The sequence below is a fragment of the Brachyhypopomus gauderio genome, unplaced genomic scaffold (genome assembly GCF_052324685.1).
Source record: "Brachyhypopomus gauderio isolate BG-103 unplaced genomic scaffold, BGAUD_0.2 sc620, whole genome shotgun sequence".
Lineage (NCBI taxonomy): Eukaryota > Metazoa > Chordata > Actinopteri > Gymnotiformes > Hypopomidae > Brachyhypopomus > Brachyhypopomus gauderio.
The window spans coordinates 3,324-30,686 of record NW_027507441.1 but is presented as its reverse complement, the minus strand read 5'-3'; the positions used below and the strand labels follow the sequence as shown (position 1 = coordinate 30,686).

General features: G+C 47.7%; 1 protein-coding gene across 1 annotated transcript; it reads left to right on the top strand.

Annotated features, from left to right (window-relative positions):
• The first annotated feature begins 1,881 nt into the window (after positions 1 to 1,881).
• Positions 1,882 to 20,845, top strand: LOC143507121 (uncharacterized). Its single transcript, XM_076996511.1, has 4 exons — positions 1,882 to 3,626; positions 17,101 to 17,395; positions 18,902 to 19,021; positions 20,457 to 20,845. Exons 1-4 carry the CDS (start codon positions 2,160 to 2,162, stop codon positions 20,645 to 20,647), a joined length of 2,073 nt encoding a protein of 690 aa, XP_076852626.1. The 5' UTR covers positions 1,882 to 2,159; the 3' UTR covers positions 20,648 to 20,845.
• The last annotated feature ends 6,518 nt before the right edge of the window (positions 20,846 to 27,363 follow it).

Here is a 27,363-nt window from a genome sequence, read left to right as displayed (position 1 = left end):
AAGGGGAAGGAGGTTAAGGCGGAAGACTGATTGACACAGGGGTAGCTACAAAGAGAACAGAGAATAGCAAAGTAGGACACCATATTAAAACAATGTGTGTGTGTGTGTCTGTGCATGTGTGTGTGTGTGTGTGTGTGTGTGTGTGTGTGTGTGTGTGTGTGCGTGTGTGTGTGTGTGTATGTGTGTGTGTTTATGACTGTGCGTGTGTGTGTGTGTGTGTGTGTGTGTGTGTGTGTGTGTGTGTGTGTGTGTGTGTGTGTGTGGTGGAACAGGATGGAAGGTGGCGAGACAGAGGGACAGGTGGTGAGTGGGAGAGGTGGCGAGTGAGAAAACAGGAGGAAAGATGGCGGAAGGTTTTTTGGAAACGTGAGATTGGAAATGAAAGTGGGAAAGTATGCGGGCGAGCTCAGTAAAGAGTGAGGGGGTGTGGGGGGAGATGGGGGGCATGGGTGGAGGAGAACCAGTGGAGTTGGAGTGGAGACCCTGTGGGGCCACGTGGACCTCCGTCTCTGTACCCTGCAACAGTTCTTGGCTATCATACAGCATGATAGAGGACACGCAGACCAGGGTCTACACCACAGACACACAGACCAGGGTCTACACCACAGACACACAGACCAGGGTCAACACCACAGACACACAGACCAGGGTCCATACCACAGACATGCAGACCAAGGTCTACACCACAGACACACAGACCAGGGTCAACACCACAGACACACAGACCAGGGTCAACACCACAGACACACAGACCAGGGTCCATACCACAGACATGCAGACCAAGGTCTACACCACAGACACACAGACCAGGGTCAACACCACAGACACACAGACCAGGGTCAACACCACAGACACACAGACCAGGGTCAACACCAGAGACACACAGACCAGGGTCAACACCACAGACACACAGACCAGGGTCCACATCACAGACACAGACCAGGGTCCACATCACAGACACAGACCAGGGTCCACACCACACACACGGACCGGGGTCCACAACACAGACACGTAGACCAATGATAGTTTTCATAGAGCTCCTAAATAAATTGCAGGATAAAACCACCAACCACCAGATTTCTTTCGGTAGCGACATGAGAGTCTTTTAAAAAATTTACCACATCACTGTGAGACTCTAGCACGGCAGACAAATACTGTATCCCAACATTTGACCTCTTCTGTCTGAACTACAGGTGCATCTTCACTCCGTCCAATCTTAGGCACACAGAGCAACAGCAGCAACACAGAAATATGATCTTATCCTGCAAATCATTTGTAATTCCATAAACTGCCTGAACTGTCACCCTACACATTTTATTATGCCATATTTACTGGGATCATGAACCCATTATTATGACTGCGTGATGTTCAGTTGCTCAACAGTGCCGCTCTGTATAGTCCCAATTCAATGGTGCATCGTTTCATCTCCAAATATAACGGGCCAGGCAACACGTAGAGTGGTCTCACCATGCCAGGTTGGGAACCCACACGATGTTCAATTCATTAAGGCTGCTACGCTAACGCTGTAGCATCCAAAAATTACAAACAAATAAATACAAATCACCACCAAAAACCATGCAGCACAAAATATATGATGCCCTCAAAAGATAAAAGAACCATGCAATTACCCAGCAAGTAGAAGAAAACACAGATAGCATCATAAATACGGCTACGTAACAACACATTGCCAGGAACGCTCTAGATAAGACACGGAGCTGACGACGAAGAGGTTTGCATGCGGCGGATGTTCATAAGTTAGCCGTTGTGTCTGTTAGCCCGTCGGTGGGTGCTGCTACGCTTGCTGTGCCTCTCAATGTTTAATTAACAGACCCACATGATTAAGGTTTTAACATAATTATCTTTATCTTTCCTCTCAGGGCAATCAAGTCGCCCTGGGAAGAGAAGCGAGAGAAGCGTTCCATCCGAAGAGAGAGATACTGACGAAGGTAACAAAGAGAGAGAGGGAGAAGGAGGAGAGAGGGAGGCATCGTGACTGACACGTTCCCTCAAGAGCTCGCGAAGAAGGTATAACAGGAGTTAAAGTACAGTTCAACCAGGTCAGGAAGCGGAAGAGTGACAATGAAGACAACCAGAAAGCCAGAGTTCTCCTCCATGTGCACCTACTTGCATTAATAAAGAACTGTGGACAATCTTTCAACATGACTCATGGGAGGCTTCTCCTATTGGTGGCCCTCTGTCTGTGGGGAGGGCTGGTGGGAGGAGGGTCAACTGCAAAAATCGTTCGGAGGAGGGGCCTGGGTTCCGCTCACTCCCAGTTGCACGGGGGTAACGGGGTGACCGGCCAATGGGACACGAGATTGGAGAAGAATGGAATGCAGGTGTTTAGGCTGAAAGAACTGATAGGGACGGACAAAGTGGCTGACACGTTCATGGGTTACGCAAAGAGTGCACAGAATGAAGGGATTGCCTCATTGTTGGAGCAGGAAGAACCCTACAATTTTAATGCTAAATCTTCTCAGAGGAAGGACGAGGAATCGTGGGTTCGAGGGTTGGCCGTCGACGGTCCCAGGGAGCCCACCGAATCGAGGAGGAACAGCAGCAAAATCGCTGAGGCTGTGTCTAAACGTGGGCGAGCTGATAATGGACTTCCAGCTCACCACAAGATAGAGCCCACTGCTCATCTGAACCGAACCAGATTCAGATCCGCTCCAAGGTCCAGAGGGAGGACAGGTCCTGGGGCTCTTAATAATGCCATGGCTCCAAAGGGAACTCTGTTGGATTCACCCCATAAATTAAACCTGTCTGGAAGCTATGGTGTATTGAAGCTTATATCTAAAGACAACCTAGTGAGGATTGTGAATTCCCAGCTCCAGAATGGTCTGAATTTCCAGCACAAGATTAGCCACAGTAGGAAGAGAGATCTGATTGATATGGATCGCAGTCAACCAGAGGAGCCTGAAATGAAGACACAAGACAAGGCTTTTATTGCAGCTGTTTCTGAATCTGAGAATCACAACAGCAGTCAAATTGTTGAGTTCTCAAGCGCCATCACGAATCCCAGCGTCAATCCAGATCAGACTTTAAACATTCTTTGGAAACCAAGTAGTGAAATAACTCAAAATTCAAGAGAGGAAGAGAAGAAGTTGGAGCAATGGGGAGCTACCACTTCCTGGTGGAGCAAACACTACACTACCCACGTGGCCTCAACACCACAGAGTGACCTCATAGCGAACACTGAGGCCAGTCCTTTCAACCGTCCAGCTCTGATCACGCGTGGCTCAATGTTACATACTCTATCTGAAACGGATGCGAATGAGCAATCGGGTCCAAACGTTCACACTGCAGGACGAGAATTCGGTGCCACTCAGGATCCCGGGAGTAGAACTTCAGATGCCTCTAATAGCAGCCATATTCTGAAGCTCCACCCAAATCCAGACTGGAGGGGAGGCGTGGCCAAAGAAGACAGTAGACAGATGACAGTGGACACAGGGCCTGGACAAGATGGCCGTGGCCTTGTGTTCCAAGAAATAGAGGTGGAAAAAGATAATGGGTGGAGCCCAAAGGAGGGGGAGGGGTCTCGATCCAGAAGCAGGCGGAGCTGGATCTGGAACCAGTTCTTCGTTATTGAGGAGTACGCCGGGCCTGAACCTGTTCTCATCGGAAGGGTAAGCTCAAACTCTGAAGCTCATTTTTAACACAGAGCACGTCGGCTTTTGTCCCCTTCCATCCATGAGATCACATTAGTGTCTACCTGCTGTCATTAACTTTTAACTACCATTGATTTCTCACACATCTAGATGACTGGGTTTTCTAACCACATAATGACCTAAAATTAATCAATCAGACGCTGAGGCACCAAAGATAAACTCTGTGATCCTCAGTGATGATAATGATTTAAAAAAAAAAACGACTCAACTTTTTTGGCTCCGTAACTGAATCCGACGTCTCCCGTGGAACGTTCTGTTTAAAGCGTTATTGGCTTGTTAATGGCATTAGTGTGACTGGCCCAGATTTCCTTCTGTCAGTCTCTGTCAGTTTGATTGTCAGCAGAAGCTGAGCTGAGCAGGTCTAACAGTGATGGTGCGATCGGTCTCCTCCGTCTAGCCGCTGATTTTACACTGTTAACTCTGAATATGTGCAAGTGCTCGATTCAAATCCCTCCACTGGGCAGCCAATCAAGGGCATAGCAATCAGGAACGAAAGACAAAGCAGGGAGGGGCTCAGGTCACACTGGACCAGTGGGGAGGAGATATTGTGTTAGAGGGTGTGGCCTGTGTGGAGGTGGGGCAGCTGGGGGAGGACTGGGGGCAAAGAGAAGCCAAAAGGTGTAACTAGGCAACAAAAAAAAAGAAAAAAAGAGAGAACTGTACAAATGGTAACAATACCTACAGGTGAAGTAGTTTAATCCAGACAAACTCCAAATTCCTCCTCTCTCTTTCTCCCTCCGTTATTCTCTTCTGTGTGTGTGGTGTCACAACAATGTCAATAATCACAAGCGAGGAAAAATTATTCCTCGCACAAGGAAACTCATTCTCGCGTTATAGGAGAACTGCTTACACGAGGAAACCCACTCTTGCGTGTGTGAAAAAATTCATTTTTACTTTTTAATATTTTTACTTCAGGCTTGGAAGAGTATAAAATGGAAATTAAAACCAAATATGACTTATAGATGTGAAGTGGCCAGCGTTTTTGTGGCGATCTGTATGGGGACCACACATCTGAGTTAAACTTGTTTCTGTCCATTTTTGAAAAAAAATACGGTCACCCTAAACCCCAAAATGTTTATTCAAATATCCTAAGTTAAGCTAAGCTAAGACATAAAAGCTGGCAAACCTCTCCAATTCATGCACAAACCTTCCATGAATCAGGCATTACACTGAACTGGAGGCAAGGAATACCAGATACAGCCAGGCACAACTGGTTTCCCATAAATAGTAGCTACCAATCCCTTAGCATCCCTAAGTCCCACTCACATCTGTTAAAAATATATTAAATTGTTGCACGAGCCGATGCTTTATAGCGAACAGAAAGAACGGCCTGTGCTATTCCTGATTTTCCTCTCACGAGAGTTTTCTTCTGTAGGACTAGAAGACTTCAGCGCAGTTCTTGTGTGAGAGAGCTGGTTTTGTAGCTCACGGAAGTGGACGCCACAGAATGGGTCTTGTCACATGAGAATAGGTTTCCTCACAATTATTGACATTGTTTTGACATCATGTTTGTCTGAGTCTTTGTTTATTTCTGCCTGTCTGTCAATTCAGTGAAATTCAACAGTGCTTGTTGGCATAGACATTGTTGCCGAAGTGAATTACCATAACCACAAAAGAGGAAATAGGAAAGACAATAATATAGTGCATTATCTGGAGAATATAGAAAACGATTAACACTTAAGCGCACTGCCCAAGAGAAGGAGGCAGGTATTAGTGGTTGTCTCTTAAGCTGTGACAAGGTGCTTTGAATTTTGTTCCTTGCAAAATCAGCAATCCCTCCCAACATGTAGAATAGTTTTTCTCTATTATTGCATTTTAGTGTGTGTGTGTGTGTGTGTCTCCTTGTCTCACTATGTCCCCAAGATGCAGTTGTGCAGATGGGTAAACGCAGCAGGGATGATGTGCTGAGTTAATGAATGAAGATTAGCCTGTGTGTTTGCCCGAGGACAATGAGATACCACTGTGGGATTGAGAGACACCGAAACCACTCTGTGTGTGGGAAACGTCTTCCTGTATGTGTGGGGACGTCTTCCTGTCTGTGTGTCTGCCTCTCTTGTGCTTAATGGAACCCTGCACTCTTAATACCTGGACATGTCCACATGAGCTCAACTGGATTAGACACACTCTCTCCTTCTGCATATAATGAGAGGCCTCTGTAGCATGAGGGAGACACCGACCATCATTAGGAGGTAGTGGACAATGGAAATGAGATGGAGAGTGAAGGAGAGAGAGAGGGAGGGAGAGAGGGAGGAGAGAGAGGGAGGGAAATGATGAGGTGGTTGACAAAGCCTAAGGTCTCAGTGTCCAGTGCAGCTGACCGCCTGAATTTGAAGCTATTAAAATCCATGTTTAGTAGATTACTGCATGTGACAAAGCAGCAATGTGACTCAGCAACAATGGGGAATACAACTATGTACACACACACACACACACACACACACACACACACACACACACACACACACACACACACACACACACACACACACACACACACACACACACACACACACACACACACACACACACACACACACACACACACACACACACACACACACACACACACACACACACACACACACACTCACACACTCACACACACTCACACACACACACTCACACACACACACACACACACACACACACACACACACACACACACACACACATGAATTTGCTTCAGTTCCTCAGTGCTCAGATTATGATAATTGAATAAAAATCTCAAATATGATACAAATATGCCCAATAACATTATGAATGTTATGATCTGTCCCACCACAAATAGCTCCTGGTTTTGATGACAAATCCAGGAAGCGTCCTACATTAGCTCAAGTAGTAGACTGTTGCATATTTAGCATAATCAGTCAGTGGTACCGCCTCTGCTAATAAGTGGCACTGTAATTATAAGGAAATCTAGAGCTTTTTTTTATGCGCATATTTATGGAAGTGCTGTAGAATTGGCACAAACGTGGAGAATGTTGTTTGGCTCCGCAGCAGACATGCTGAATTACGAGGTGTAGCCATGCTCATACTGAGGCACTATCAAAGGACTCATTTCTAGGCAATGTAAGACTCTTTGAGACTATTTGAGATTATGTGAGACTATCTGAGGTCATTTGAGACTATTTGAGGCCATCTGAGCTTTTTTAAAAGTGGCATATGTTCCACTAGTTATTACATTGCAACATTTTTATGTCTCATTATAATAGGTGTCTATCCATTAACAGGTGCTTTTGGATTTGAAAACAGAGCCGGGGAGGAAGCATAAATGTTTATGAGTGTCTCGAAAGGACTGATGTCTCGCCTCGCGGGATGCTAATGTGGTACTGACATTGTTCTGAGGCTGCTTTTAACACACACGTTCTTCAAAGCACGCTTTTATGGCATGTAAACAGGTGTTAGATCAGATCTGTAAATGTCGAAGTCACTTACCTGCTGAGAGACAGCAACGTTGGCAGGTTGTCTTGTCAGGTCCTGATAGTAGTGGCATACAGGATCATGCAAGCATATATGTGTCTGTTTGTGTGTTTGTAAGTGTGTGTGTGTGTGTGTGTGTGTGTGTCTGTGTGTGTGTTTGTGAGTGTGTCTGCCTTGTTTTAAGATATCTTACAGAGCTAGGCAATAATGAAATCTAGAGTACCTCTCAGACAGCAGTATCATAGACAGACACCCAAACTCTCTCTCTTTCCCTCTCTCTCTCTCTCTCTCTCTCTCTCTCTCCCCAGTAGCTACTGAGTCAAACATTCCCACAGGTCCTCATTCAAGCAGGATCTCTCTGTAGTTGCAATGGAGACATTAAAAGAATATTCCAGTGTTTCTCCACCTGAACTCCACCTGAACTCTCTCAAAAACACTTAGAAAAGAATTAAAACACTGGTTGACCAAAGGCTAAAAATGTAACTGTGTTTTGAATCAATGCTTTTTTGTGTGTTCTTTTCATTCATCCATTCCTCCATCCATTATGTTTACCACTTTATCCCGCTAGTCTGGGTAATGGGGGCGGGGCTCTGGGCCGGAGCCAATCCCAGCATCATCAATTCAGGAAATTTGCACTGAAATTGCGTGTGATCAAACATATGTTACAGATGGGGTAGATGAGGTTGAAAATGCTGCAGTTTGTTTACCAGCAGTAAATGGTGTGTGTGTGTGTGTGTGTGTGTTTTTGCGCGCACACACACACACACAAACACACACATATCCAGGTCACTTCCATTCTTACATCCATGCCTCACACTGTTTTAATTTGTGGCACACACAGAGACATCGGAGTGCTATCAGAAAGCATTGAGAGAGGGTGGGCGTGTGGAGTGTGTGTGAAAGCATTGAGAGAGGGTGGGCGTGTGGAGTGTGTGTGAAAGGGCTGGACCACACACACCTGGTGTGAGAGATCATGGAGTGATAATTCCAGAATGTCTCTCGTCAAGCGGCTTTGTGTTTTCCTTCAGTCATTTTGTCGCCAATCGTTTAGCCTTGAGGCTTCACTGCAGCAGGGTCGCGTGAGCGATTAGAGAGAGAGAGAGAAAGATAGAGAGAGAGGGAGGGAGTGAGAGAGAGAGAGAGAAAGATAGAGAGAAAGATAGAGAGAGAGGGAGGGAGTGAGAGAGAGAGAAGCAGAGAGAGAGAAGGTGAGAGATGGAGATAGAGAGGGAGAGAGAGAGGGAGATAGAGAGAGAGAGAGAGAGAGAGAGAGAGAGAGAGAGAGGGAGATAGAGAGAGAGAGGCAGGGAACATACCATTCGTTTGATTAGGTGAATGTGGAAGGACTGAAGAGAGATGGAGTGATAAAAAAATGCTGTGATAAAGAGCTGGAAAGAAGAGCAGTGGAATGTGTGTGTGTGTGTGTGTGTGTGTGTGTGTGTGTGTGTGTGTGTGTGTGTGTGATTGCAAATGTGTGCACAAACACTCTTGCAGACCTCAAATACCATTAATATATATGTGTGTAAAGTGCGGGAGGAAGAGAAACTAAAGATAGATACACACGCGCACACACACACACACACACACACACACACACACACACACACACACACACACACACACACACACACACACACACACACACACACACAGAGGGCTCATGGGTATACGGTAGAAGTGTAGCAGCAGCAGGTGATGTAGTGGGAGATGGAGCAGTGTGTGTGAGTGGGATGTGAGGGGGTGTCGTGCGCTGCACACAGGCTCCGTCCTGCTAAAACACCACTTTATTACAAACCCCTGTGGAGGCTGCGCTCTGAATCCCGGAGCTGAGAGGGGGGGGGAGGTTCTGGGCTCTTAGAGGTGAGATTCAAAATGCAACATGGAGGTGTTTCTCTCTTCCATCTCTTTTCCGTTTTATGCGTGTGAATATTTATATTTTTTATAACCCATCGTAGCCGTTTAAAATCCACTTCATGAGGCGATAATGCACAATGAGCCAAATTTTATTCTGACTAAACGTCTCACAAAATGGAAAACATTAATACACCAGGCAAATCACTCCCGATAAAAGCAGTTATTACTCTGACATGATCGTCCTTAGGCGTAAGAAATGAAATGTCAAAGGTTCTGGCCGGTCCAGCTAGATATAGCACATGAACTGCGGTGGTTGGTTCATGGTTATATGGATCTGTGGATTTAGGAAGCCTGGAGTATCGGCAGCTTTCACACAGCTGCTGAACGAAGCCGGTGACCTTGAGGTTTAGTGTTTATTCAGCGTCCTGTGAGCAGGACTACGAGTGACTGTCCCCATCTCTCCCCTCTCTCTGTGTCGATCCCCCTCACACTGAGTCAGAGAGAGAGAGGGAGAGAGCGAGAGAGAGAGAGAGACAGAGAGAGAGAGGGAGAGACAGAGAGAGAGGGAGAACATTGCAGGGTTGCACTTCTCTTCCGTGCGGACAGACATATTTATTTATAAAATAAATAATTTCTGTCTCACCCTTCCGCTGAATGGTCATATCTGTCTCCTCACACTCAGACCTCCCACCAGAGGCCTAGCAGTCTGAGGCTGTGGCATTTCTGCTGTTCCCAGACCTGTGCTTTTCTGGACTGAGATGGATGTTGTCACTCCTGCGACGTGTTGGAGACACTCCTCCAGCTGAGCAGAACTGCCCTGAGGGCACCATCTCCACTGGGACAACCTTAATGTTAAGCTTCCACATTCCAGTCAAGTCAACGTTCTCTCATTTCTTTTTAGAGTTCCTGGTATTTCCCCAACTCCTCATATTTCTTGGTTTGTTTGCTTTTTATCATGATGTCTGGATGATTTGCTTTCTGCTTGCATTTCTGGAAGGTTCGTGTCTCGCCCTGGAGAGCTGGTCTTCCCCTTCCTAGGGTGGAGGGATCCCTGTATCGTGGTGTTTTCTGGTCTTCACAGTGTGGTCTTCACAGTGGATGCTTCTCATATTAAGCTTGTTGGGTATCTGATCACTGGTAGTACCTGCCATTTTTATGGCTTTAATATTTCAATGTCCATTGAACTGGCCTTAGAGGACATGACTTACCTTATGGAGGTACATTGCTGTCCTTGTTGTGTCTGCCTCACGGGGCCTGTCTGATTGGAGAATGCCAAGTCATCTGTAGTCCTCCTCCATGCCTGCTACAGCCTTGTAGAACTACAGTTCCCTCTGTGCTGATGACTTTTCCTCTTTTTAATATCGGCCGACCACACATTCCAGGGTCCTTCAGATCTTCTTCAGGTGGATCGGTGAGTCAGTGTCCCTTTCAAGGTGCTGCACAGCTTGGTGTCTTCTATGTGTAAGAGGTGGTTGGTAGGAGGTCTCCTCCTGAGTCTGGCCCATCAGTGGGGACAGTGAGTCCCCTCGATGTAGATCATATTTTATGGTCTCTTGGCTGTGAGTCAGTCGTATCCTAGCGGTGTCTTGCTCTTGAACAGTCTACCCAGGCAACTCTTACGTTGGTCTTTCTGGATTTGTCACCAGTCCCCTCCTGAGCGGTACTCATGGACACGGACACGTGCTCATTCTTTGGTGGCTAGTGCTTCTGACGGGAGTGTCCATGTTGTGAACCGCCACCTTGCTGGTGGTTAGACGGATGGTGTTTGGCTCTCGTTGGGGTCTTTTGTAACCAGCATTGTCTTGCCTTGTGTTAGCCGGCCCAGACGGGAGCCAGCAGTTAGCAGATGCTTCATTTGTTGCGCTAGATAGCCATGCAGAGCCGTTAGCTTCTTTAGCCAGTAGGCATGGATCACATCAAGCTCAGGTTCTCTGCCCGGTTCTTCATATAGTTCTTCAGACCTGCTCTGTGCTTCCTGGTCTGGGGGACTGTGGTGCTCTGCTTGAAGATCTCCTAACCATTGAGCACGGGGGATGATTTATCCTCCCATACACTGTTCCAGTGCTAATCTGTTTCAGCTCTGGGTGGATCCTCGTTCAGGCTTCTAGTGAACTGTAACGGAGAGAGTTGGAAGGTTCATTGGCAAACGTGCTGCTGGCAGATGCTTCTTTTGTGTATCTCTGCAGTCTGGATGCCAGCACTGTTAACCTTTGTCTGACAGACTCTCTGGCCTCATTTATGGCCCATTGTATTTCTTCCACAGCCACGCTCCATCTTTGAGCGTTCTACTCATCCGAAGCTCTGCCAGCTTCAAATCCAGTTGTTGTCACTTTCTTGGTTTCCAGCCTTTGTTTCCAAAGGGGACAGTAGAGGATTGCCCGTGGCTTGTATATGGTAACCTAGAGTCTCACGCATGGCTACCGCTGTGACGTGTACCAGGTGTCAGTTTGTCGTCTTGGTTGCTGTGTTTATAGCTGTACTCACGTGCTGATGGTAGCTTCCCACTAGGTTGGAGGAGCCGATAGCAGGGGGCGGACAGCGAGTGTAGCCGTGTTCATCTTTCTAATGTCTGCAGCCGGGCTGTGTGTCCTCTTCACACTCCAGTGCTCCGGGATTCCTCTGGCACGCTGACCGGCCTGTCTCAGGTGCGGTAGGTACTGTGTCTGGGCAGTGACATTACTCCTCTATCTCATACACTTCCACCGTGCTTTGCTTGATGGTGTTTGAGGGATGGGTAGCTTGTCTGTGAGCAGGAACGAGGACCTTCTCTGAATCTGTAATTCCCTGTTCATGGTATTGGGAACATTGGCATATTTAAATGTAATTCAAATGTAACTGGAGAACAACAAAAAAAAAAAAACTAAAACTAAAATTATATCTTGGCATTTTGAGAATTTTATGTGTTTTCTGTGTTTTACTTCTCTGTGTTCTTATTGGCTCAACGCAGGCTCGTCTTGGTAAGAGTCCGAGCACCGGCCTGTGTGTGGGCGTTCTGCCCTTTACACACACACAACAGCCATCCCCCACCTCACGTCTTCCTGCAAGTCCCTCCTGCTAAAAATATTATGCAATTGATCCAACATCAGACCATGCAGGAGGCCCAAAAGACGCCCCCAGAACCTGCACGCCCTCACAAGTGGCCACACGCGCTCCATCATAGATCAGCGAATCACGACGACGGGAGCCTGGATTTGCATAATCTCTGGGATTTGCATATTCTCTGTGATTTGCGTTTTCTCCGGCTGGGATCCCAGTTTTAGTCACTGATAATGCATGACGGAATGCTGCATATGATGATGGTAAATGAAAGGGGACTTGTGGTAATGATATGGAGCAATAATGGTTATGAATTACAGATACGCAGCTCACATGAAAGAGATGGGTGTGTGTCTGTGTGTGTGTGTGTGTTGTTTGGCCAAGCTGAGTCAGAAAGAATTAGTTTAGACCTCTCTTTCTCTCTCTCTCTCTTTCTCTCTCTCACACTTCACCTCACAGACAGACAAACATCTCTTCAGATGCAGGCTGTGTGCCAACCTCTAGCCACCCAGTGGTCAGTAATTACTATAACAGAGCGGGGTGGGTGGGTGGGGGGGAGATTGGGGCCACTCGAATCAAAACTCAAAACTAACTGCGGATCTAGGACCAGTTCTTGACTTTACAAGCTTAGTAAGAGCAACCCTGTAGACCACAGACCAAGTCTGCTCCAGGATTCAGGACCTGGTGCACAGACGGACAGTTGCTCAGGCACAGAGAAGCAGGTGTCACATCAGCAGTCTGATCAACCACTGTTTCTCAATGTCCTCTAGGGACAAAGAGACATTCAAAATTGTAGTGAAGAACACATTTTCACACAAACAGGACGTTTCGGACAGAAGTCTTTCATCGGCTGTGCAAGTCCATATGTAAACCTAAAGAAGATTCCAGGTGAGTTAATGCAGTGTACTGTAGTAAGAGATGGAGAGATTGTAGTGAACTATACACGATTTCCAGAGCAAGAGGACATTTTGGTCTGAGGTCCTTCATCAGCTGTACAAGCAAATACACACACACACACACGCACACACACAAGTACACAAGTATTGTTGTTTATGGTTCATGGTTGGGTGAAGCAGTGTTAGCTAGCAAGGCTTTTAAGAGTATAATACATTTCTAAATGACCACTGATAGGATGAATCTAAATCTATATATATATATATATATATATATATATATATATATATATATATATATATATATATATATATAAGATTCATACAACCGATTGTCAACGTAGTATCTATCAGGAATGCTCTATGCTGTAAATATATTACACGTTTAGTACTGGGAGCTGTTTACTAAGCACACTTGATGCCCTGATCGAACAGCTACACTGTTTTTCATTTATTCATTCTTTACGTGCCTGCAATTCATAAAAAAAAAAAAAAAAAAGTAGACGTCCTTCAGGACGCATGGCTGATATCCCAGCTACGGTTCTGTGTGTGCTGGCGATATCGCATCACCTGGAACATGAGGGCCACACCTCAGCAGCAGGGCTGAAGTCAGCCAGGACTTGCGGAGAGACAGGCCAGTCCGCAGACCGGAAGCAGTCGCAACAAACAGGTTTCTCCACAAGGCAGGTGGGCCTTCTGGACCAGTGTTAACCACGCGCCAAGGACAGAGGGCCGGGTCCAAGCTGGGCTTTGGAACAGGAGGTCCGTGAGCACGGAGCCGCCCACGGCGGGCCTCGGGGAAGGCAGCCGGACAGGTGCGAGGTCAGCCAGGGGGTCTCCACGGGCGTGGGCCTGCTCTCCGACATCTGGCAGGGACACAGGGTGGAGACGCAGCCAAGGCGGGTCATCTGGCCCGGGGATCGAGGGTCTAAATGGAGACCTGTCATTGGGCCAGCACAGTAGCAGTGTGGAATCTGGCACGGGGAGGCGGAGCTTCTCTTGTGCTGCGATGTTTGCACTTGCTGAGCTGGGTTAGTCGTTTTTAGGATATTAAAACATCCATAACTTCTGGTTATGGGACTACGTCAATGTCTTTGATGAGCTCACAAATAAAGGAAGTTATTCTCTTTTATGATAAAGTTCTACAGGTAAGGCAAGAATTTGATCTCTTCTACAGTCATTGTGTGAAGCTCTTGGCCTTTTGCAACTGGTAGGATTAAAGCAGAATTGTTTGAACCTGATGTTCAAACAATTGAACTGAACAAAAGTTCAGTTTTTTGCTGTTTTTCCCCTGCTGAATTAACACCGTATTGGGGTCAGTGAAGCTGTCTGGTAGGCCAGAGGTCACGACTCTGAACTGATCCGAGACCTGTGCTGCAGTGCGCTACTGCAGGTGCACAGGGTTGTTCTCCATCGGCCTCATCGCCTTTGATAGGATTCCCCTGTAGTGTATAGAGGAAGGAATGGAAACTCATAACACACTGGCAATCTGTGTGGGAGTGTGTGTGTGTGTGTGTGTGTGTGTGTGTGTGAGAGAGAGAGAGAGAGAGAGAGAGACTACATATGTTTGTGAGGCTGGTGTGTAGGCTTCTGAGCCAAACAGTCCAGTCCCATTTCACCCGAGAGTCCAGGAATGTGGTTTCCTTTATCTCATTCCCTACCAGGCTGCTCCTGAGAAATATATCTGTGCAAGCAAACACATTCATTAGGCTAATGCACAGATGCAAAATACGCTCTTTTCCCCCCCAGCTTTCAGCTTTCAATGTTTTATGATTTATTGTAAGGCAGAAGTGAAATTGAGTATACGCTTATAAGTTATTTAAGTGATTCTGGGGTTGACACAGAGTATTTTTTCCCCACACATCTTCATGATTTATGGTTATTGCTAGATGCGAAACTGAGTATAAGCATATTACCTTATGATAATGTAAGTAATTTGGGTGATTTAGGGCTCTGCGACCATGCTGTCCACACGCGGTGCTGTGGCGGTAGCAGCTGTCTGGGCCACTAAAGACAGCCAGAGCCAAACCCCACACCTAATTTGGATGGATTTTATGGTCTATGAAGTGTCACTGAATAAATTGAAGGGCCTTTGATAAGGGCCTTTTTTTCGACTTGGCATAATTCCGACGGTTGTGCTCATTTTCCTGAAGCTACGGTCCCTCTGAAGAATGTTATATTTTGGATCAACTCCTTCAGCCTATGTCAGTTTCTGTATGTTTTCGTCCGTTAGTTGCGCGAGACGTAATTGTTAGAATGATGAGACGAGGCAGCTGGTATCTGTCTCATCGGTCGTCGTTGGAGACGGTTTGGGCGTATGATCACATTACTGTTTATGTTTGTGGGGGATCGTTGTTACTGTAATGTCTTCAAGCATGGACGAGTGACAGATGAACGATAAAACGCCTGCGTGTGTGCGATTCTTCAGAGTAACCCGAGTGAGAGACAATGAAAAAATGAGGGATGGCGGAGAGAGAGAGAAACATGGCACTTGTGTTGGTGGTACAGTAATCAAACAGGATTTGTTGTTGCGTCGTCCAGATCAAACCCTTTCCACCTAGCTGATTCTCCTCTCCGTTCATCATCCCCCTACGCAGGCGTTAATGATCGTGGCGGCTTCATTAAGGTCCTCGTTAAAGCGCCTCGTTAAAGCCGGTCATTAAGGTCCTTCGTTAAGAACCCCAAGCCGGAACCGCGTGCGTCTGGCGGCCTGGACTGACCCGGAGCCCGTGGCTAATGGCTAACGTCGGTATCGGCGGAGCGTCACGCGGTGACTACTGCACAGGAACCGTTAGCAACAATGCCCCGCCCACCGACTGGGCTGGTGGCCATAGTGAATTAGCCTTCACTCCTTGTTGCCATGCACTACTGTGAGAGCCTCTGTAAAAGAGACCGTGGAGCCATATTCCCTAAACTAAAGGACCAGCACTGCTGGAACAGGAGGAGGCGTCTGGTCGCCACGGTTTCTCTCGCTCCTTGGCACGGGACGCATCTGATGCTGGGATGGTGCGTTTTTTTTTTCTTGCATCAAAAACACAATCTGGAAAAGCAATGAATATTTTAATTAGAAAAAAATCAAAACTAGGCGGTTTGGCACCAGTGGGGGGAGAAGTGCTTAGCTGTCTCCACACTCGGCTGCTGGCTGCATTTCTCTCATTTTTCTTCTCGATCCGCAATGTCACACGTGTGCCGGAGGGTGTGTGGAGCCGGGGGCGTGTGGTGATGGGGGCGTGGTGGTGATGGGGCGTGGTGATGGGGGCGTGTGGTGATGGGGGCGTGGTGGTGATGGGGGCGTGGTGATGATGGGGGCGTGGTGATGGGGGCGTGGTGATGATGGGGGTGTGGTGGTGATGGGGGGTGGTGGTGATGGGGGGTGGTGATGGGGGCGTGGTGATGATGGGGGCGTGTGATGGAGGTGTGTGGTGATGGAGGTGTGTGGTGATGGGGGCGTGGCGGTGATGGGGGCGTGGTGGTGATGGGGGCGTGGTGAAGAGAGGCCTGTCCGAGACACACACGGTCTGGCCTTGTACAAACACTAATGAGTGAATGTTGATGTGCTGGATGGGCTCGTATGCCCTGAGCATGACTGGCCACTGGGGGGCGCTGTGCCAAATGCCTGCTCTCGGGCCTCCAGCCGTCACCTCCCACTTCTGTTCCTCTTTATTTCTCCACTCCTCCGTTCTCTTCCTCTCTATTTCTCCACTCCTCCGTTGGTTTGCCAGTTCCGTGACAGTTTCGATCCAGATGGCTCACTTTGATTCGTCTTCTTGGGAAATGAATGTTAATTTTAGGGATATCATTTCTGTCTATTTTTCTGTGTTTGGCCATTGCATTTTTCAAATCCCTATTATATTTCACTTATACGTTTGTACCATTTCTCTCTCTACCTCTGCCCCCTCTCTCTGTCTTTCTGCCCCCTCTCTCTGTCTCTCTGCCCCCTCTCTCTGTCTCTCTGTCCCTCTCTCTGTCTCTCTGTCCCTCTCTCTGTCTCTCTCTCTGTTTCTCTGTCCCTCTCTGTCTCTCTCTCTGTTTCTCTGTCCCTCTCTGTCTCTCTGCCCCCTCTCTCTGTCTCTCTCTCTGTCTCTCTGTCCCTCTCTCTGTCTCTCTGTTCCTCTCTCTGTCTCTCTGTCCCTCTCTCTGTCTCTCTGCCCCCTCTCTCTGTCTCTCTCTCTGTCTCTCTGTCCCTCTCTCTGTCTCTCTGTTCCTCTCTTTTTCTCTTCTCCATGTAGCTCCACACTGACATGGACAGAGGTGATGGACGCACCAAGTACGTGCTTCGCGGTGAGGGGGCGGGGTCTGTGTTTGTGATTGACGAGAAGACAGGCAACATCCATGTGACGAAACCCTTGGACAGAGAAGAGAAGGACGAATACCGGCTGATCGCCACGGCAACAGACAGCCAGACAGATCGTGCCTTGGAGCCCTCTTCTCAGTTCATCATCAGGGTTCAGGACATCAACGACAACCCACCGGTGTTTGAAGATGGACCTTACAGCGCCACCGTGCCCGAGATGGCCAACATAGGTACTGCAGGCAGCTTGTAATCCCCCCCCTCCTCCCATCCGACATGCACTGGTGTCAGTGTCAGTGAGTTGAGCGCAATATATTCCCTCAGCCTTGCGTTTCCATCAAAGATGGAAGGAGAAAGACAGATTTATCGAGGTGTGGGCTGAACAAAGCACCCACAAGGTTAACTCGCTGACTTCTGTCAGAGGGAGCTGTCGCGTAAAACCCAGAACAAGAACAAGAACTTAACACCATTAATTCTGTCAATGACCCCGCGCACTCTTGGAATGGAAGTATTTATATATCAAGTCTCTTTGGTTTGATTTTTTTTTTTTCATTTCCTCAGACGCCTGAAAATTGTTATTCATTTTTGTCTGGACTACTTGTCCAGACTACAGCACGAAATGAGGATAATTAAACGAACGTTCACGTATCAACCGCAAACACACGAGCACGTTGGAGAAGCTCACACCTGCGTGCTGAGAAATCCGGCGTGTCGAATGTGGAAACGTATCGCTTGATCCCTGTGACCAGCGTCGCGGCCGCATCTCGGGCGGACTGCGTGCGGGATTTCCGTTAGCTCCGAGCCCGTTGCGTCAAGCACGCGTCTCCGTCTCGCTACGCTTTTTTTATTTACCTGCCCGTCTGATTGTCGGTTCGCGACTCCGAGCGCACGCCAGCCGCTCCGGGTTGTGAGCTCGGTCCTTGTTTCCACGGGGTTCAATCTGCATTCTTAACTACCTGCGATAGACCAGGAAGTGGTGCAGCCCCAACCAGCACTATGTCTCAGTAACACTGTCAGGCCTTTGATGTTGGAAAACAGCAACAGCTGCTCCCACAAATCCCCTCTTCCCTCTTAGCTTGTCAGCTAGTGTCCCATGGGAAACGTAGTTCTTTCTCTACAGTGTATGTATTTTTTTTCCCCCCTCTGCTCCCCTCAACAATTTCCATCCTTCTCATGACGGATGACAGTCTTTGATTTATTTGGTGAGGGAAAGTATGTATCTGTCAGAGATGGAAGATGGGTACAGGACATGCGGGAGTTAGTGGGGGTGGGAGGGGCAGTTGGGTGGGAGGGGCAGTTGAGTGGGAGGGGCATTTGACAGCGATGGGGAGATTGAGGAAGGGGGCAACAGGCAATTGGAGATAGAGATGAAGAGAGATGAAGTGTGATAGACAGAGGGCAATGTGAAGGAAGGTAAGCTGTAGAGGGGACAGCGGGAAGGCACTGCGGAGGGAGAGGGAGAGAGAAAGAAGGAAAAATGGAGAGAGTGAAGGAGAGAAAGAAAGAGTGGGAGATTGAATGTGTCAGTCTCTATAAAATTCTATCAGCTGAGGGTTCATGTCTTTGGTGAGCAGGAGGTCCCTCAGCTGTATGTGCTGTAGGCTGTTGTGCACTGATTCTGTTTCATGTTTCTCTCTCCATCTCTTCCTCTCTCCTCATTTTCCTCATCTCTATCCATCTCTCTCTCTATCTCGTTCTCTTCCTTGTTCCCTCTCTTCGTCTCTGTCCCTCTCTCACAGGCACTTCTATAATTCAGGTGACAGCCACCGATGCGGATGACCCCACCTACGGGAACAGCGCCCGGCTGGTGTACACTCTGGTCCAGGGTCAACCCCACTTCTCCGTGGACCCGCAGACAGGTGGGCGTGTCGGCTCCGCCTCCCCCGGCGCTTCCCCCTCCCCCTTCCTCCCCCCCTCCCCCTTTCCACGCAGGCCTGCATGTCTCTCTAATAAGGACCGCGACACCCCGACAGCAGAGGTGAAACATGCTTGCTCAAGCACTGATAATAGGTTTTTAATAAAATGTTTAATAAACTGAAGCCAGCACCTTCCTGTCTTGTCTGGCCGTTTTTCTTCGTCTTTTCTGCTTCTAACCTTCCTAACTCTCCCATCCTCTCCCTCACCACCTACCTGGCGTCTTAGCCCAGTGTGCTAATCTTCCTCGTTTTGGCAGAAGCGTATCTGCATACGGCGGGGCTCGGGCGAGGCTGACGTCGGTTCCGTTTCACGGCGGCCGGGCAGCTGCAGGACGGAAGTCGCGCTTCGGTGGGGTCTGACATAAGGGCTGGGAGAGCTCACGCTCAGGATGGCAGGGAAACACGTCGGGGCCTCTGATCCCCTTACTCAGGGGCACCCCCCCCCCCCCCCCCCCACACTACACCACCCTGCCAAAGGGGGTGGGTCTGGACGAGGTCAGGGATGTTGGAGAGGGCATTTGCCATTTGAAAAAATCCTTGCAGTTCCTCCGTGCCTCGGCGTGGCGATTGGTCCACCCACGATGGAGCGGCGGGAGGTGGAGGGGGGGGGGGGGGAGGTGGAGCAGCAGGAGGTGGAGGGGGGGGTTTGCGCAGGCGGAGGGCGGGCGCGTGAACCGAGAGTGCAGGGGCGGGAGGCTTAAGGAGGACGAAGGGAGCGGGAGAAGAGACAGAGGCCACGAAAGAGCACGGAGGAGACGTAGTGCATTAGCATGGCTCTCCGCGCCATTGTCTGCCAGCCGTATTTGTGTAACAGTTGGCGTATTGTGCCTCTGTCTACGTGGATAATGGACTTCCTTTGTGTTTTGATTCCATTTGGCCGCCTAATGAAACCTAATTAATTTTGTTGACATTTTGAACCCCATGCTGATATGAACAAGAGAGCAGTTTTTTTCATGAAGGGTTTTGAATGCTAATCAAGTATATTAACCTAATTCTGTCCTGTATGCATGGTGTGGCAATCTCTGGCTTTCACTCATTAGTGAAAGTTAGAATTCCAAGCCATGCCATTCCACAGGGTCTAACCCACTCCTCATTCATAACTAAATGACTTAAACGGCCTCATTATATTTGATGTGAAATATAGCCAACATAGCAAAATGGAGATGGAAATTATTATTTTGTGCTAGTTGTGAAAAAAAATTGCTTGAGTTTTCTCACAATATGAAGATTTGATATTGAGAAGGAGATGTTGGAAGGTTACGCTCTCTCTCTCTCTATCTCTCAAGAGATTATACTCTCTCTCAGGAGATTACTCTCACTCTTCTCTCTCTCCCTCTCAGGAGATTTCTCTCTCTCTCTTTCCCTCTCTCCCTCTCAGGAATTTTGCGCACCGCCGTTCCTGACCTGGATAGAGAGACTCAGGATCAGTACCTTGTTGTTCTTCAAGCGAAGGACATGGGCGGCCATCTTGGAGGGCTTTCAGGGACCACCACTGTCACAGTGAGGCTGACCGACGTCAACGACAACCCTCCCCGTTTCACACAGAGTGAGTTCCACCTGCACATCTGACAGCATGGTTCACAACACACACTCCACATTACAACACACACACTCATAAACAATTATCCATGCACAGATTACACACTCAGACACACGTACATAAAAATATACGCGCATATAGATAAGAATACACATTTACATACAAATAAACAAGAATACTTACATACATATACATGAAAATACACACATATGAATAAATAAGAATAAACACTTACATACAAACAGATAAGAATATACACTTACATGCAAACAGATAAGAATATACACTTACATACAAATAGATAAGAATACATACTTACATAAATATACATGGAAATGCACAAATATGAATAAATAAGAATACACACTTACAAACAGATAAGAATACACACTTAGATACAAATAGATAAGAATATACACATATGTATGCAACACATACATATGCATAATCATGCATAAGAATATTCACACATATACACACACACGACAATACACACACACACACACACACACACACACATACACACATACACACACACACACACACACACACACACACACACACATATACACACACACACACACACACACACACACATCACATCACATCACACACACACACACACACACACACACACACACACACACACACATACACACACACACACACACACACACACACACACACACATCACATCACACACACACACACACACACACACACACACACACACACACACACACACACACACACACACGATTATGTGCCTTTGTCCTTCGTTCAAACCTATCCACACCAGACATGCCCATACACAGCGTTATGCAAACATGTAAACAATACACGTCATGTCTGGAGGTGGGAGGGGCAGGTTTGGCTGGGGGGCGGGTTTGGCCAGTGGGCGGGGGCGGGGCTGCCAAGCAGGCATAGCTAAGAGGCTTTGTTCTCTGTGGAGTGGAAGAGCTTCCTGCCTCCCCTTCGGGCCACTAGTGTTGAGCCCCGCCAGCTCAGAGCCGGGATCTCCTTTGGCTTTACCCAAGCCTCATCCTACACACACACACACACACACACACACACACACACACACACACACACACACACACACACACACAGACATAGAGGCATGCACATGTGTGGGCACACACACACACATAGAGGCACATGTGTTGACACACACACACATGTGCACACGTGCCCTTGCAGAGGCAAACAAGCGTGCATGCGTAGGCACAAACGCACACACACACATGTACACACAAACGCACACATGCATGCACACACATACACACATGCAAGTCACATGCATGAATGGGCACATAAACACATACACACACACATTTTCTCCCAACATTAAGTCCAAGGAGCATATGGAACAAAACTGTAACTGATAAAAATGAAACAAATGTGTGTAAAGAAGAAAAAAAAAATTCAATAATCCCAATAATAATCCCAAAATGCTTATTTGACACATTTTTTTACTATACGGAGCAAAGAAGAGGCATAATTTACTGTGAGAGAACTAGCGTTTTATTCTCCTCAGAGCACAAAAGGGACTTGGCGAATATCGTAGTGTTCGGGGAATTTGAGCTCTGTTCCCCTTTGATTCCTGCAAAACCCACTACTCCGATAGTATTGTGTCTACAGTGAAGTACGGAGGACACTTACATCTACATCTGAGGCTCTTTTCCCGGAGCGACTCACAATAGTGTCATCTACATACCGAATGCTTCCTGTAATAGGTTAGAGTCCAAGCCACTACTCAAATAGGTTACTACTAGATGCAGAGAAAGAATTAGAAAATTAGCACAAAACCAATACATGCTAGAATGGTTCATTTAATCAATTAATCAACAGCGGTGCTTGGCCCCCAATGGCAGTGACCGCTCATACAGACGGATCATATGTCATATATTCATATTTATGTGACATTCTCGGTCACATCCATCTTCACCCCCCGTCTAGCTGATGTGACGCCCTGCAATCGGACCTTGCCGCGTCATTAATTTCTCCTTTATGTGTCTGGCTGAGTTAGCGACTCCATCTCCCACAGAGCTCTGTCCGTTCCACCTGCCGATCCCGAGAGCAGGCGGTCCCTGCCTGGGGTGGGTTGGTGTGGGGTGGGGGTGGGGGGTGGGGGGGGGGGGGGGGGGGTTCCTGCGCATGCTGGTGCAGATAGGCAGGCGTGCAATGCCGCTTTTAGCCCCCCCCCCCCCCCCCCCCCCCCCCCCCCGTCTGCGGGAATGTCTGCAGGACGCTTTAGCGCGGCGCCATGGGCCGGCGTGGCAGGATTTTTCGTTCGCAGCATTGCGGGGCGGCGCAGGAGACGTTGAGTTCCACGAAAGGGGGCGAGGAAACGCAAAGTGCCAGGAATGCAGCCCAAGGCCGCTACTGACAAGTACTCAGGCAGAAAGCACAACAGTATACAGCCCAGAGGAGAGCTCAAACTACAACTCCCAGGTTCACCTGCAAGAGTTCATCTGACAGTTGCATCGACAGGTGATGGGTCCAGGGAGAGTTGATAGGCGTGCTGGTAATGGTGCTAATGTATGTCCAGGTGATGGCGATTTGGAGCACAAAGAAGGAAACAGTGTGTATCTCGTATATGCCGCCTGCCGACGTGCGCTTTGGGAGGTGCGATAGTGAATTAATATACAATAAAGGGCACTTAGTGTAGGGAGTGTAAATATTTGGTTAGCTCTGTAAAAATCAGACCCGTCAGTATGACAGCATAACTGAATTATTTTTTGGACATTTGGAATACATCACATGGATGGGTAATGTACCCAACCGTACACACATTTCTAAACAGGAACCTGTAGTTCTTGTAACAAACAGTCCTTCAGACAAATGTGTTGGGAATATATTTGCTGCACATGCCCGGTGTACGGAGGGCTGTTATGTGTGTGTGTGTGTGTGTGTGTGTGTGTGTGTGTTTTGGCAGTGTTGATGAGGTTTCAGTAGTTAATTGGTAAACACGTGTGCAGAGTTTCGAGTCTTGGAGAGTACTCCCGCATGGGCTGAGGTCATTCTGTTTGGCTCAGATGCTGCCGTTTCGTTTGAGGTTGGACACGGCTGCAGATTTGTGGGAGAGGTGCTTTATATTGTGAGTTTGGCGGCTGCCGGACCCCGCACACATTAAATTGCTGTTGGTTTAAGAAAAGGTGCCAGAATCTGCTCTTTTTTTTTTATCTACCCTATCGGGGTGACGCCCCTGTAGGTCCTCGCAGCCGTCCACGTGGGGGTAGGTCACTCAGTCTGCCAAAACCCGAGAAAAAATAACTTGCAGTGGATGAAGGTTCGATCTGAAATACATCACACACACACACACACACTCCCAGAACTGAACATGACAGATTCAGCTATAGTCCACATTAGTGGAAGGGTTTCTATTAGACTTTGGCTCTCTTCAGTTGGTGGGAGTCCCGAATGGCATTTTAAAATCCTTACACTGGCTTCCTGTAGAATTCAGGATCCAGTTCAAGATTTTAACTTTAACATACAGAGCACTACACAACACAGCTCCTGTGTATGTCGCTGACCTGCTCCACCCCTACACTTCATCACGATTACTCAGGTCAAACAACCTGAGTTTACTGTCTGTGCCACGCTCATGTCTAAAGACTCGTGGAGACCGAGCATTTAAGGTGGTTGCTCCAAAACTGTGGAACACACTTCCTCCACATTTAAGATCAGCTGACACTGTAGATACTTTTAAAAAACAGCTAAAGACTTTCCTTTTTACGCAGGCGTTTAGTTAGTGGTGGAGGTTGCAGCCGTTGACCTTGTACACTGTATTTTATTTCTGTTTTATAGTGTGTGTTTTTGTGTCTTTGATTTATTTTATTTTATTTTCCGTTGTAAAGCACTTTGTGGCTTGTGCCTGTGAAAAGTGCTATATAAATGTATTTTACTTACTTACTTACTTACTTACTTAACATATTTGCTTAAAACAGGATTAATTACTCTGCCTGTAGAAAGTGTGTGCCAGGCACTTAGAAGTGCCACTGTGCTTGCCGATTCTGACCCGGTGACAGAGAACACTTTCCCAGTGTTTAATTTCTGAGCTTTAGCAGACAAGCTTAAACTCTTTGATGATCTTATTTCTAGGCCCAGGAAATACAACCGGTGTTCCTTTCTCAAATACTGCTGCTACTTCCTGGGATGTGGTTCTCCTCTGGATTACCAAACAGAGAAAACAGTTTCTCTCTCTCTCTCTGTTTGCCCACTCTTGTTTTCTTCTGTTTGTTTTTGTGTTCATTCTCACCTTTTTCTCTCCTCTCTTCTTCTCTCTGTCTGTGGCTCGGCTCACGGGGGGTTATAACACCATCGAAGGCAGGACTCCCCGCACTTCTGCTCAATTACAGGGAGGAGCATTAAAAGTGCTGTCCGAGCCACGCAAGGTCAGCTCCTCTCGCGCTCGCCGCGTTTAGCGCGGAGAGCGGATTAGCTCGGGGCCACGGAGGGCGCAGGCTGGAGGAATATATCAAACGCTTACCCAGGTGGAGAGCCACTGCACCATCTTTGTCTTATCTCCACACATGCAGCAAGAGACACAAAAAAGAGGCGCTCTTTGATTCGCGTAAGGTAAAGCAATCGTCTCACGCACGTGCCGGGTCACGTGTCTTTCGTGCGTTCGCGGACGGTCGAAGGAGGGGCGAAAGGCGACGGTTGCGGGTGTAGCGCCCTCTTGTGTGAGGAATTCGGAGTCGTGCACTGGGCATGCTGGAGTGGTTTTATGTGTTTTTAACGGTCTTGGGTGGTGTGTTGGAGGGAGACACTCGCGATGGCGGGCGGATGGATGGATTGGCAGATGTCTACATAGGAACACCGGATTAGATCGGCATCTTTTTTTATGTTGCGACAAGTTAAGAGACACGATGCGAGGAAACGTTCGTCATAAATATTAGTCATTTATTTTCCTTAAGTATGTCCCATTTAGAGAGAGATGGGGAGAGAGGCGGCTGGAGAGAGAAAGAGATGGAGATAAAGAGAGGAGAGGAATGAGTGAAAGAGATGAAGGAAGTTAAAGGGGAAGAATGTAAGAATAGAGCAAAGAAATGATAATGACGGTAATTTGTCCTCCGGACAGAGTGAGTGAGGGGGTGAGACACCGGGACAAGTGACAGAGAGAGACAGAGTGTGGGAGAATGAGAGAGGCGCTGGTGATATGTAAGAGGGACTGCTTAACCCAACTACAAGTCTGGAACCGCTTTATTTATGTGTGCGTGTGTGTGTGTGTGTGTGTGTGCATGTGTGTGTGTGTGAGCAAGACCGTGCTCACGCTTTTGCATCATCCTTTACACAAGCACACATTCACTCCATCTGTCTCCTTGCCTTGTCTGCATCTCTCTCTCCGTCTATCTCACACGCACACACACACACACACACACACACACACACACACACACACACAGCAGTTCATCAGTCTGACGGAATGAGACAGCGAAATGGAGAAACTTAGAGGTGACAAGCTTTGTCATCTACCTTCAGGGCTAATTCTCATTCTTTCGTCTCTCTCTGTCTCTCCATCTCTCTCTCTCTCTCTCTCTCTCTCTCACTCTAATGCTCTATTCATTCTGCAGGTACAAAATCCAATTTATTGTCCAAATCCATTTTTTTGGCTTGCTTGTGCACAGTATATTTTAAACGTGGCCGATATCCAACATTATTCTGAACAGATCACGCACCTGAACTGACCTGTGCGCACGTGTCATTGAGTCACGTGACACGTTCATCTTGTTCTAACTTCAGCCAACCACAGCAACCACTGAGTCCATGACACCAGCCAGCAACAAATGCGAATGAATGCATGGGGCCAAAGAGACTGTGGACTGTAATGTCTCAGTGGAGTCATGGCTGGACATGTGGACCTGTCTTCCGTTGTCCATGTTGCTTTCCCAGAAGGACCTCATTAACGTTGGACATAAAAGACTCATCAATCTGCATGTCTATATATATATATATCGTATACATATCGAAAACATACTGGACACATATCAGGTACATAATGGATACATATCGGGTACAGAGTGGATACATATTGGACACGCGTCGGGTTTCAGTGCCACATATAAAAAGCTACCATCACACAGCAGGCCCAAATCTGATACTTTTCTCCATATGTGACACAGATTTATCAATTGGATGGCAGTGTGATCTGTAAAAAACACACTGAATCTGACATTTTCAATTCCGATTAGGGCCATTTTCATATGTGAAAACGAAATCCGAGACGTAACCCGGCAATGCGACTCGGTCCGAACCGCCAGATCAGAATTCTTACAGCAGCCATCCAGGCCGACGTTCATCATAATTTGGTGTTGACAGGAAAGCAAATTGGACAACAACTGACACATCCAAATTTTCCTCTCCAGCGAGGTGCTTGCTGTGACTCCCGATTTCACTTCCTCGCCCTCGTGATAATCCGTTTCTGGCTTTGCAGGCAGCCCCCACTGCAGGTTAACACAGACTTCAGGCCATCACCTGTTAGCGTTGACGTCGTGTTGCTTGTTAACCTCTGGATGAGCAGACGGACCGCTGCTCTCCACATGCGGGTCACTTCTGTTCAGACTAACGTCGGATGCAAGGTCACATTAGAAAGACGTACAGGCGCGTTGTTCACACAAAAAAATGAAGCACAATTCCTCACTGGGTCGTATCCACCACGTGCTCCCAGTACATCAGCACTACAGTAGTGCTCTGATCCAGCTGTCCTTTGTACTGGTATGGCGCAGAACGTTCAGTGCAA

Excerpts from the sequence above, each read along its gene's own strand:
- LOC143507121 (XM_076996511.1), top strand. The coding sequence starts at position 2,160 with ATGACTCATGGGAGGCTTCTCCTATTGGTGGCCCTCTGTCTGTGGGGA. Across the intron at positions 3,627-17,100 it reads AACCTGTTCTCATCGGAAGG|CTCCACACTGACATGGACAG; the intron begins GTAAGCTCAAAC and ends TTCTCCATGTAG. Across the intron at positions 17,396-18,901 it reads GCCCGAGATGGCCAACATAG|GCACTTCTATAATTCAGGTG; the intron begins GTACTGCAGGCA and ends CCTCTCTCACAG.